The following is a 13,069-nucleotide window of genomic DNA, read 5'->3' as shown; positions in this document are numbered from 1 at the left end:
AGAGCTTGGAAAGCTATGGCTGGTTATAAGACAGATCCAGCCTGCTGCCTGTTTCTGTGAATAAAGTTTTATTGGAACCCAGCCATGTCGATTCATTTATGTATCGGCTGTGGCAATTTTCATGCCGCAACACCAGAGTTGAGTACGTGTGACAGAGACTGCATGGCCTATTTACTTCACGGTCCTTTATAGAAAAAGTTCGCCAACCCCTGTTATATGTGATTATTAAACTAGATTTTGAGAATGAAAAACAAGAAAAAAATCCCTAATAATAGCCCACCCAGAAATAAGCACCTTTTGATATACATATCCATCCAGTCTTTTTTCTAGCCAGTTTTTATAGGGCTGAGATCATAATATGATTTTGTGCCCTGATTTTTTTTCACTTGGAATTATAAGTCCCTCCCTATATCATTTGAAATTCTTATCTTTGATGGCTGCATACTAGTCTACGAATGGTTGTGAGGATTTTTAGTTAATGATTCCTCTGTATTTTCTAACACATATTTACGAGACACCTACCGTGAGCCCAAACTCGTGCTAGAGAAGTAGTATAGAATATGGCCTACATGAGAAACACGTAGTTCCGTCCCCTACATATGCTGTGCCCTTACGAAATGTTAATTGTTTCACTTCCTCTCCTTTCTGCCGTGGAATTAAAGAGGAAATTGAAAGCTTATGAGACAAAATATGTAATATATGGCTAAATTAAACCATTGTGCTATCTTGGACAACACTAGTCACTCCATTAGACTGTGACAAGGGAGGGGCCTGTTCATGAGGGAGAGTTATCAGGGAAACTTCATGTACAAGGTGGAATTGACCTGGGTTTTGTGGATGCATAGGAGTTTCTAGAAAACCTCTTATTATGGAAATTTCCAGATGTACAATAAACAGAGAGAATAGTAGAATGAAACCAAATACCCACCACCATATTTTATTAATTGTCCAATTTTATTTTAACTGTCTTCTCTCTCTCCTCTCCTCTTCCCACTACCCCCTCTTCCAAATCTTGCTGGATCCCAGCAAATCCCAGATGTCGTATTGTTTCATCCCTAAATGCTTCAGTTGCATAGGATTTTGTTAGAGGAAATGGGGAGAGGAGGGCATTCCAGGCAGGGGAACAACATAAGCAAAGGCTGGAGTGCCACAACTGCTCTGTGCCTGATGGAAAAGAAGTGTGAATTACATCATTGCTATTTTTTGCGCCTGTCTGCTTGGCCTGGAACTGTAGACAGGAAGTTTCCAGGGAAAGGGACTACATTTTCCCTCAAAGTTAGGTTTCTTGTGACTCCACCCCTGGCTCCCTTATTAAGGCTGTTCAGGCTCATTGTAGATTATGTATGTCCTCTCCTTAGTGAGGTCCTGTCACCTTCTGGAGAGAAGTACAGCTCCATTTGATGCAATTTGAACACTTGCATGCTGTGTAGGTCGCTGTGCTTGGGCGTCAGCTCAGATGGCCTTTGCTGCTGGGCAGGCATAATCTGAGCTTTGGTTCAGGCCATTCGGAAGACGAGGACCATCTTTGTACTCTATGTTCTGCCAAAAGAGGGACTAGGACTATTTAATCACTGCTATATCCATCCCCAGATTTGACAGCCACACATTGCTCAATGAATGACTCCTCTTACTGCCCATTCTATAGAGTTCTGGAAGCTTTAGACTCTTTGGAATAAGGAAAATACAAGAGCAAAGCTGCAAAACTGCTGAAATTCATGTCAACATTGGAGAAAATCAGAATACAGATAGAAAGGGAAATACTATAAACAGAAGAGCCAATTTCCACTGTAGGACTGCCCAGAGAAGCCCCACAGGCCTGGGATGGAGTCCCCCAGCTTGGCAGTACCCAGATGTCCACAGGGGCCTGGCAGAGGGACCTGCTTGGTGCTGTGGTCAACCCTCTCTGAAGAGCCGCCCCAGGCCAGAGCAGGCAGAAACTGTGGGGGAAGCCACGAGCTGTTCCAGTCTCTTTAGCTAAAAAGGGCTTTCCCACTGGAGAGGTGTGGTCTGAGGGCTGTGCCATCTTCATGAGACCGTTTTCCCTTCGCTCTGGAAGTTGTTACCACTCCAGGCCACCCCACCCACATGTGTTTCTGATGCCTGGTTGTCAAGACAAACTCCGAAAAGCCCAACCCTGAGGGAGGAGAGGGAAAGGAAAAGTGTCAAGGGACGTGGTAGAGACGAGAAGGCAAAGGGGGAGGCTAGAACAGAAGTGAGAAATAGGGTGACCCCACCAGTTCTGCCATGTCCTTCCTGGCCTGCCTGTGTCTCCGCACCTCCCTAGCCAGCCATCTCCCTCATTCCCCACGCCCTCCGTTCCTGTTTCCCCCAGGCTAAGATCTGCTCCTCTAGACTTTGCTGGGGGAGCTTCCTGACTCCTGACTTGTGTAAGAGGTGCATCACCCTTCATGAGATGGTTCAGGGCGCCAAGCTCTGTTCAAGGTGGTTGGACCTATGCTGATTTTTCCTGGGGCATGTTGTGCCCCCAGACAACATCCTCAGCTGCTGGTCAGTGTTCAGGAGGCGTGGTCTATGTGGTAAGGCTGCTCTTTAGGGAGGGGCTAGGAGAAGGATCCCTGCCTCAGCCAGGACCAACCATGAGTCCCCACGGGTTTCTTACTAGTGGTGCCAAAGCATTCCTGTCAGGGTGTCACTAGCTATGTGGCTCACTTTGGGGAGTGCAGCACAGCTGGGTGCAGTCCCAGTGTGGATGCTGGCAGGCTGCTGTGTTCACCCGCCCAGAAATATCTCTAGGTTGGGGCAAGGACTGGGCTTGGAAGGGATAAGGAATGCAGAGGCCTGGCTTCCCACGACCCCCAGCCGTCCCCATCTGACATGTGAGGCAGGTCCTTGTGGACACCAGGAAGCGCTCTGTCATTGGCTTCCATGGTCCCTGGCTCTCCTGTCTTTTTCCCTCCCTTTCTGGCAGCTTCTTCTCAGTCTCCTTTGCAGACTCTCCTGCAGCTGTTCCTTGATGGAGGCAATCCTCAGGACTTTGTCCTTGGCCTTTCGTCACTTTACCTACTCTCTCAAGGCATTTCATCATGCCAGTGTCTTCTTTGCTATCTCTACTGACACCTCTCAAATCTCCATCTCAATCCTGCTTTAGTTCCTGGCCCATGAATCTAGTGGTCTGTTTGATGCCCTGCAGATAACTAAAATTCACTGTGTCCACTAAGAACAGATCACCTCCCTTGAACACCTCTTTGGAGAGGGTTGACCATGGCATCTGTTCCTCCTGTTGTTCCTCTCTCAGTGCACAGCACCGTCACTCACCCGTGGCTCATGCCAGTCACCTGCAGATCATACCTTGCTCCTCTCTCCATCAGCCCTGCACTCAGTCCTGGCATCTCGGCCATTCTCTCCTCATTATCTCGCACAGCATTCCTCTTAGCTTCATTCCTACCCCCGCTGCCCTGTAGCAGAGCGCTGCCATCTCTCTTGCAGGTTATTGCAAGCCCTGCTTGCTGCTTCCTCTGCATTCACGCTACCTGTCTTCAGGCTGGTCCCCACGTTCTAGCCTGAGCGGTGCTTCATAAATGCAGACCTGATCCTGTTACTCCGCTGCTTAAAACTCCTCAAGGGCTCCCCAGTGACCTCAGGAGAAAGTCCAAATTCCTCAACAGGGCGACGTGGACTCTTCATGCTTTGGCAGCTGCTGCCTTCTCCAGCTTCTCTTCTTGCATCTGCCCACCTTTCCAGGCTAGCCTGAATGGCTTTCAGTTCCATCAGGTATCACGCTCTCTTTTATCTTGGGGATGCTCCCTTTGCTTGGAGCCTCTGTCTTCATCTGGCTAACTGCTGCCCGACCCCTCAGTTTCTGCCTCTGGGTAGCTCTCCAGGACCACGCAAGTCTGCAGTGGGCAATGCCCCCACGTGCTCCACAGCGCCCTGCACTTCGGTCATCACGGGCAGATAGCATACTGTGTGCGAATTGCCTGTTTATGTGTTTGTTTCCCTTTCAATATCATAAACTCCACGAGGACAGTGTCACGTCTATTTAATTCACTCTTAAGCCCTGGAGTTTAGAACAGGGGCTTGCACCTAGTAAGCACTCCATAAATATTTGTAGAATAAAAGAGGATAAACTTGTGAGCAAGCATGTTGCAAAGGCAGCTTGTGCAAGGGATGAGCACCGGGCTGGGCGTCAGAAGACATTGGTTCAGTGCCTCCTCCACCTCTTAGCAGCTGGGGCTCAGATTCCTCATTTCTAAGATTCGGATGAGATGCCTCTCAGGGCTGGGCTGATGCGGAAAGCTCCTACAGGCAAACGTGTTCTGTGTGTGTGAATTATGAGCACTGCCTGGCAGTGTAGGAACCACCGTGGAGAAGTGATGAACCGTGAGGTGGGATTGTGTGTTGGAAGACGATAGTTTGTCTCAGCAAACCAAAGGATTAGAATGGGCAATGGCCAAGGACCCTCCAGACGGTTGCCAAGTTTCCCCTCTTCAGTGGAAATGAAAAGTTTGGGGGAATTAAGGTAGACTCTCGTGTAATGTCCAAGACCAGTTCCTGAAAGAATCTCATCCTGCCCTTGGTAAGCGTCGGGCAGAGATATTCATCATCACTGGGAAAGCATGTGGTTCTGCCCCAGGGCAGTTAGAGCTCCACGCAATTCACTAAGGGAGGGGGCAATAGCTGCTTTAACCTACGAGCCAAAGAGAGGAGCTGATGCTCATAAGCCACTCTGTCCCCAAGAGCCTCTGCACTTGTATTCCCTGACATGTTAGCGGAAAGCGTTTCTTCAGGCCAGTGGGAAAAGTATGTTGCTTCTACAATATCTTTCCTAGAGTTCTTGTCTAGAGTGACTAACTTAATATGCTGATTTTTCATAGAGTGAACATCCAGTACTCTTTTCCATCAGAGAGGAGGACAGGAGACTGGGCCTATATTTTGACATTTCCTCCCTCTGTGAACCTGTATGTGTACTTTGGCTGCCTCCATTTTATTGGGATGAAGATCCACCTTTCATTCCCCTTACCCCTTTTTTAAAACACCAATATTCCCCTTCTCTCATCCAAATACTACCCAGGCCTGACCCTGCTTAGCTTCCAAAATGAAACGAGATGGGGGCACGTTTGGGGCCATAGACCCAATGTTCCTTTTCTGTGTCATCTCCTCCTCCCAGAAAGATGGCCACGCTCTGGTCCCCTGTCCAGCAGCTCCTTCCCTGACTCTCCAGAAGCCTGCTGCTGCGTTCTCATGCTTCCAGGAAGCTGGAAGTATTCTCAAACAGTTTTCTTGGCTGCTAAGATTTTTCAAAGTCAATTTCAGATTGTCATTTTCAAACAAAAAATTGTTTTTTGACAACCCCTTTTGTGGCCAGCATTGTTTTAAAAATTATGGAGAGGCTGACAAGATTCTAATCTAATCTCTACTCTCAGAGTTTATAATTCTAGTTCAGTAGACGAGGTGTAAATACAAAAAACAAATGGAAAAATAATAAAGGTCAAAATTGAAGTCTAATAGGAACCAGGGAACTCCTATTTGTTATGGGCGTTACTCCCAGATGGTGCCACAAGATTTCTCTCCGCCCTTGGTCCAGTTTTCCTGCTGGTTTTAGATTCTTGCTCTATTCTATGTCAGAAGGATCTTAGCTGAGTGAAGGGGCAATTTTCTTTGTTTAGTTCACATTATCAATACCTCCGTTTCCAATTGCAGTTCATCTCCCCATTTATTTTTTCCTTTGTTATTTAATGGAACTCTGTGACTGAGGGATTCAATTTCTATGAAAGATCTGACACAAAAGAAAGTTAGCTGGCAGTGCCCGGGCACTGGTATTTGCCAAGCATGGGGTTTCCAGCCTGTCTTCATACTATTATATACGAGGATGAGGATGAGTCACACCTGGAAAATGTAGTGATTTCGAATTGCAATTGTCCTCTACTGAAACATCTAGCTTAAGAATTGGTTCACATGTGCTAGCTCATCGAAGGGCAAACATCCTATTACTGTGCCAACATCGTATTTCTGTTGTCACAGACAGGCAGCCCAACTTCCTCCAGTTGGGGCCAGAGCTTAGAGATGCTGAAGATTCCATGTTGGGGCAGCGAAGGGTGTAGGTAAAATGGGGGGAAAAACCTCTTCTGTTAAGTAAGATGGCACGTATGAGCCACTCATTGTCCCCTCTTGCAACTCTGCATCAATTCTTGTTCTCTAGGGGAGCTGAGGGAATCAGAAAGGATTGTGGCTCACCAATAATCCCTCTATTTGGGCTTAGAACCTATTTGCTATGGGCTAGAGAGGCTGAACTCACCTAAGGCTTTTGCGTGGGGGTAATTAGTTCCAGCCTCTCTTTTGTGGCATATTGCCAACATGATGTCACAACACCAGAACCATTGGACACAGAGTTACCTGATGAGAGAAGTCGGGAGTAAAATGGGAGGCTAGGTGGGTGGGGCCTGGTTGCTGAGGGCTACTAGAAAGCTGAGACTTAGAGCAGAGGTAGGAAGTGGTAATTGAATGCCATCTTGATCGAGACCCTCTGGTCCGTGCCTGTATTCCTGGGACTGGGCCGTTTCTCCCTGTCCCTCCCTAGAGGGAATGGGAGCACATGTGTGGAAGGGGTCAGAGTTTCTGGAAGGGCATTTCCTAAAGTAAGAGCGACATGGAGATCACTCCTATGAGCACCAGTGGGGCCTTATTTTGATGTCTGTTGTTGGAACACTGGTTGTGCAGTTATTTGTTCTCATACAAAAACATTTTTCTTAGTCCCTTGCCTGAAGCAGTTAGGAACACGTAATATCTATTAATAATAATTGAATAACCTCCATGAATGCAAATAAGAGCTCCAATCCTGAGACTGAAATACTCCTTTCAGGATTGGTATTACAGTAACATTAAACAGATGTAGAAATTTTTTAAAATGTGGGTTGGTCTCCTGACTTTTCATTTGATTTAAAAAGACTGATTTACTGCTGGGAAAACCTCTTTTCAGAGGAAAGCTTTGTGTAAGTTTCATTAATTTCCTTGTACTATGGCCACATGGAAGACAGGATCATCAGTGTTGCCAGCCCATCCTGCGCAACTTAGATATGTTTAAACCCGAAAGCACATTTGTCACAAGGGTTGTCAGAACTCTACTGTACTAGAGTTAAGTGAGCTCTGTGTTGGAAGGCTTCGAAAGACCACAACATCTTCATCTCACCACTGCCCCCCACCCCTGCCCCAAACTCCCCGGTGGAAACAGACCTAAACTCGGGCTACAAACTAGACCCAGGAACTATGCCAATTTTACAGTAAGAAAGATGAAATATTATGTTCTCCCTAAGACAGTGGTTCTTCAACTTGAGTGCGCAAAAGAATCCCTTGGTAATTTTTTTAACCTGTAGTGTTGTGGGGATCCTACCTCAGAGGTTCTGGATCTCAAGGTCTCTGGACACTGTCTAAGCCAGTGATTTTCAAACTTAGTTGCTACTGGAATCTGCTTTTTAAAAAAGGGATGCTCAGTCCCCACCTAATTAAATTAGATGGTCTGGGGAGTTGGGCCCAGACTTTGGGAGCTTTTAAAAGCTCCATGGGTCATTTTAATAAGAAGCCAGGGATATGAGCCCCTGGTGTAGGGTAAGAAACCTCCAATATAGACGTGGCTGGAAGCCCTTTGGAATCTATTGGATGAGGCAGCTCTCATAGAGCTTGACATGCTTATCTTCAAACAAATAAAGTATCTTGCTGTAACACCGCCGACGGGCCATGTTAAAAATACATGGCTTACAACATGGATAAGCAGTAGAAGGCTTCTGAAACCCTCAGAATTCACATGCTACAGTTTGTGCAAATGTGCACGTATCCACTTTTCTAGGGAGACTGTCCTCAGCTTTGCTAGATTCACTTTATTTTCTCTCCCACTCCATTCTATTCATTTACTCAGTCATTCCTTTTTATCCCCTTGTTCCTCTCCCATTCTTATAAAGTATCCTATAGTACTATTTACGTATATTTTTGTTTGCATGTTTTTGTCTGTTTTAGATGCATCTCTTTGTAATTTACATGGAGGATGTGCCCTTACTCCGTGCTGTGCCCTTACGCTCTGTTCTTGCTGGTCCACACTTCCAACCCCTCGCTCCCACCTGCTGCCCTGTTTCGTGGGGCTCCCTACTACTTTGCCTGTCCACTGCCCCAGTGGTGGACACCCAGCAAACACGGCTGCTGTGAGCAGCCTCCTATATGTCCCCTTATGAACCCAGAGAACTTCTTGGGAAATATGCTCAGAAGTGGACTTGCTGGGTCCAAGGGGGTGCATATATTTCTTTTCGCTCAGGAGGGTTGAGCTGCTCTGCAGAACGGCCGTACTCATTGGATTCCTGAGACGATCTCAGATCTCTCCCTGCTGAAGTGTTAAAGCCGTTCTGAGTCCAGGCTGGGCCCTCAACCCTCAAGACTGCATGCCTTTCCTTCTTCTCCTGGTTCTGCTTTCTCTCCATTCCCTGTGGCAGCTGCATTAAACCTTCATCCTCACCCTTAAGTCCCTTCTTCTACCTCAACTTCTTTTTCACACAAAAAATAGAGGTCATCTTCAGTTTTCTCCCTTCACTTCTAAATGCACCATGTCAGCCATCTTGATTTGTTTTTCCATGTATGTTTCCTTTCAGGGCTAACCTCCCACTGAGCTCCTGATTCCCTCCCCACCTGTCTTCTGGAAGCTTCTGTGTCAGCTTTCCCCCTTGTTTCTCCACCTCTCTCTTACACTGGCTTGCTTCTGTGGTATATAATCTTGGCCAATTCTTTCCCATCCTGAAACCAACTTCCCCTCTCCTTAAACTATCTTCCTTTGTTCTTTTAAAAAAGGTTTTTCACCTATCACAAACTTTTCTAATGCATTCTAATGCATAATGTCCCCACCTTCTCTGCTCCTCCTAATTTTTCTAACTTGCTCCTTCATGTCCCACACTCCAACCGATGGTGTTCTAGCTTCCAAATCCGTGTGTACTTCCCAGCTCCCTCCTGCTTATTTCTCTGTAGCATTTGGCACCACTGACAAGCTGCTTCTTCTTGGAGATGTCTCTCCTCTTGGCTCTTGGGATGGTATTTCCTCCTGGTTCTCCCACTCTTCTCTCCCTGCTTCTTCTCAGTCTCTGTCATGGCCTCCTCTCCCTCTTCCTTCCCTGGATAGGCTTTTCCCCTAGGGGTTTCCGCTCTAGGACTTTGCACTCCACATGATCTCCTGAAAGCTTGTCTACTTCTTAGGCTTCCTTGAATTGGCATTTATAAGCATATGACCTTCAAACCTGGATCTCATTTTAATTCAACAAATGGTTCTTGAAAGCTTACTGTGTGCTAAGATCCAGAGTCACATGTGACATACCAGAGATCACAGTCTAGAACACTTTTTTCTGATCTCTAGACCCATATATCTGGCAGTCTTTCTGTTTGCTACAGTTTGAGGATATGTGTCTAATTCAAAGACTAGCTAAAACAAATTGCATATCTCTAAGTTTTTTCTAAAGGGGTCCAGAACACAGCATTGTTTGACAATTTCAGCAGATAATCCTGCCTGCTCTGACTTTGGCCTGCAGGACGCACCAAAGGCCTCTAGGTCACAAGACTGTACGTGTTTCCTCTGAGTGCAGGACTGCTCTCCAAAACAGCTGGAGTGCCTGCCGTTCTAAGAACGTAATTTGGTCCATAGATTTCTTTTCCCTGCCTTTGGAACAGTAAGAGACATGGGGAGAGTTGCAAGCTGATGATGAATGATGTGAGAATTGTATATCATATTGATACTGTCAGTAATAGACCCTGCCCTAAGGTTGCTTTCCTCAATAGTACTGGCATGATGAGGCTCACACACATGAGACAGAATCGTGCCAGGCTGGACAAAATCAAACGTGAAACTGAATAAATGCCATGCCTTTCTTGTAAAACTTAGGCTGGGCAGATTAGGAGGGACAGAGTAGCAAATCTCTAGGCTGGCCTGGCTAAGCCTTGAAGGACCAGTTGCTCTCTGAGGTGGCCTTACCTCTGTTTCAGAATCTGCTTGTTGTCATCGATGGTAACGCTGTCAGCATGGTCTCTCTTGAAGATTTCAAAAGCCTCCTGGCATCCTAGTGACATTTCCTCTCTCATTCCTGTTTGAAGACACAGGGAAATGGCCTCAGTCGCAGCATCAGGATACCATTAATTTCATTGTCACTCTAGTCAGAGCACCAAGCCAGCCCTGGCTCTGAGAGGCCCTCAGCAGAGAGGCTCTGACCAGATAGGTGGCCCCAGGCTCTTCCAGTTGGCCACAACCCACCAAGCAGGCCCTTCCAGTGACACTGCTGTGTGCACCCTGCAGGGCTGTGCCTGCACGTCCATGTGACTTGAGGAGGGTGGGTTTTGGAATGTTCGGTCAGAGGAAATGAAAACCAGAGAGCCAAGCCCTGGACTGCCAAGGACATCTGCAAATGCACTTTCTGCCATCGTTGCGTGCCACTCTTCTCCCTGTTTTCCTGTTATGCCCCATTTTGGTTTTCTGTTAAACTTTACCCTGAATTTCCAGGCATTTAGTTTAAAACAATTACAATTTGAACTGAAAGACAGAGAATCTAGAAAATTCTGCTTTTAGTCTCTATATAATGATTGATCCTGTTTCCAGTGGCTAGTAAGGGGCCTCGGTTCTTACCCAGGAGTGAGATTTTCAGTCATAAGAACCATGAACAGACCGTGGCAGGGGTCCCTAGTTTATGTCTAACTTCAATACCTGCAGTGCTATTGCCACTAAAAGCCAACACTCACTGCTGGGCCCTGCTCAGAGTTCAAATTCTGCAACCTAGATTCAAAACAGCCAGGACCCTTGGAGTGGCTAGGTGGCATTCCTGCACTAGGCCCCCTTTCTCACAACCTCCCAGGTGGGGGTCAGTGCAGGTGTGTGCCTGGGACCCTTCAGTGAGAACTAAATTCACAGCTGAATTTTGGACGCATCCACAGTCTTTTTTTTTATGCTCCTGCCCTTGGTTCCTTTGCCTGGGAGGCCTTTTCCCATGTTTTCATCCAGTAACTCTGCTTATCTTTGAAGCCCTGGCTAAATGTTACCGCTTCCATGGAGCTCTCCCCAAAGCCCAGGCAGAACACATCCTCCCTCCACTGTGCTCTTTAACAATACACTGTAACATGCACAGCCCAGTAGACACTGTCACTTCACACGACAATCCTTTCCATGAAATGCAAGGTTTTGTGAGTCCTAGTATCTTGTTCAATGTCTAGCATTTAGAAGGTGCTCAACATATGTCTGTTAAATGAATTTGGCTAAGAATGGAGTGGGAGCGGTGATGACCCTACTCTTACTGCTATAGGAACACGGTCCAGGCGAGGCTCACTGTGGGGCCATGGATTCTGGAGATGCATTTGTATGGGAGGCATACATCTCCTCTGGCCTGGAAAAACCCACTGAATCCCATTACCCATCCTCTGGGCGAGGAACTGGACTGGCCCATCTGACACCAATTTCATGATTACTGTTGATAAAAATAGCACCATGAAGAATGTCTGAATGGTGAGGCACACAAAGACACCTCGCCCTTTTCCAATCAGAAGCAAATGGGCATGGCTCAGTTTTGTCTCCACATCTGGTTTGCACACTCCAGAATCGGGAAGGCCCGGGAAGCCGTTTGTGTGAGACTTGGAAAGATGAGCACTGAGGCATGAGAGACATTAACAAGGGGGACTTTTCACCAGCAGAGCCCACCAGGAGCCAAGAAATTCATTCTTCACCTCTTTCCTGTGCCTCATCTGTACGCAACTCTAACAGTGTATGCATTTTGCTGACTAATAAAATGGTAACAGATGGGAGAAGTCATGACTCTCTCTGGAATAGAGTTAGGGAAGAGGAAAGCTCCATAGAGACCACACTGGGACCTGCTTATGGGATCCGCAAATTGCCTTCCACAGGGGAGATTATGAGAAGGGTTCTACCAACCAGGTAGCAGCAGGTGTGAGGGCAGGGGGATGGAGGATTGCTCAAAAGCTGCAATGAAGGAGCAGGGTTCATGACATTTTCTCTCTCAAGTTCCGCTTTCTTTATAGAGGTGACAGTCCCAACTGACAGTTTGGGGAAAGGGCCATGCTAAAGCCCATGGCTCAGTTATGGCAGTAGGTACCGGGAAAACTTACAATCAACAGAACACCTCTTTGGGTCTTCCCTGAGGTGTCCAGAGGTCTGGGCCTTGGGAGCAGAAAGGACATGGAGTGCACTGAGGAGATAAATCCAGGGAATTAGGGATCACTTTGCAGAGAATCTTGAAAGTCTTGCTAAGAAATCTGAGGCCAGCAGCATAATGTGTTCTACACAAATAACCAATTTTCAAAGATTTAAAATTTAATAAAGTACATATAGGAAAGTTACACTGGAAATATTTAGTACTTTTGTGATTTAAAAGGCACTTAGGGATCCTGCAGTGCCACAGTCTTATCATTAGGAACATGACATTGGTTTTCTTCCTATTATTGTGGAGAAAATACTCTGAAATTGGAGTTCTTTGACTGCAGTGACCACAGGTAATAGACATCAGTATGGTGGCTCTAATCCTGTCAGCTAGATTCCTAAGTGTCTGCTCAGGTAGGCCAAGGTGAGATGCCCAGGTCGGAAGGCAAAAAGGCAAGGCAAGGGCCGGGCAGAGTGGTTCACACCTGTCAGCCAAGCATGTTGGGAGGCCATGGTGAGAGGATTTCTTGAGGCCCGGAGTTAGAGACCAGCCTGAGCAACACAGTAGAGAAAGGGTATGTGGAGCAAAAAGAGTGATAGAAAGCTCACGCTGCTAATGAGACAATCATCCATTTATTTATTCTTTCAAGAAGTATTTATTTATCTCAGTCACTGTGCTAGGCATGTGACAAAGTTGTAAAATTGAACAAGATTAAAGCTTTGATCCTTGTGCTTTAAGAGTTCAAAGTCGAGTGAGGGAGAAAGAAAAGTGAACAGATAATGACAGTGGCAGTTGCTGCTTGCCAGAGAGGCATGTGTCCAGCATTGGGAAGCAGGGTGGTGGGGAGGCGGGGGTGGGGTCAGCTGTCAGGGAGAGTGAGGGAGGACTCCATGGAGGAGGGAGCATGTGAACTTCAGCTGGAAGGATTCTGAAGGATGTTGCGGCATGTG

At 46.7% G+C, this 13,069-nt stretch overlaps 1 protein-coding gene across 1 annotated transcript in view; it reads right to left on the bottom strand.

Moving 5' to 3' along the window:
- KIF6 (kinesin family member 6) overlaps positions 1-13,069 on the bottom strand; it is a 480,713-nt gene that overhangs the window by 118,756 nt on the left and 348,888 nt on the right. Inside the window, exon 12 of the mRNA XM_012640809.1 lies at positions 9,956-10,064. Within this exon, the coding sequence (XP_012496263.1) occupies positions 9,956-10,064 (109 nt within the window). The remainder of the gene's footprint in view (positions 1-9,955; positions 10,065-13,069) is intronic.

Source organism: Propithecus coquereli, unplaced genomic scaffold (genome assembly GCF_000956105.1).
Source record: "Propithecus coquereli isolate 6110/MARCELLA unplaced genomic scaffold, Pcoq_1.0 Scaffold158, whole genome shotgun sequence".
NCBI classification, from domain to species: Eukaryota; Metazoa; Chordata; class Mammalia; order Primates; family Indriidae; genus Propithecus; species Propithecus coquereli.
The sequence above is the reverse complement of the archived record's forward strand: the minus strand, read 5'-3'. Positions and strand labels throughout refer to the sequence as shown.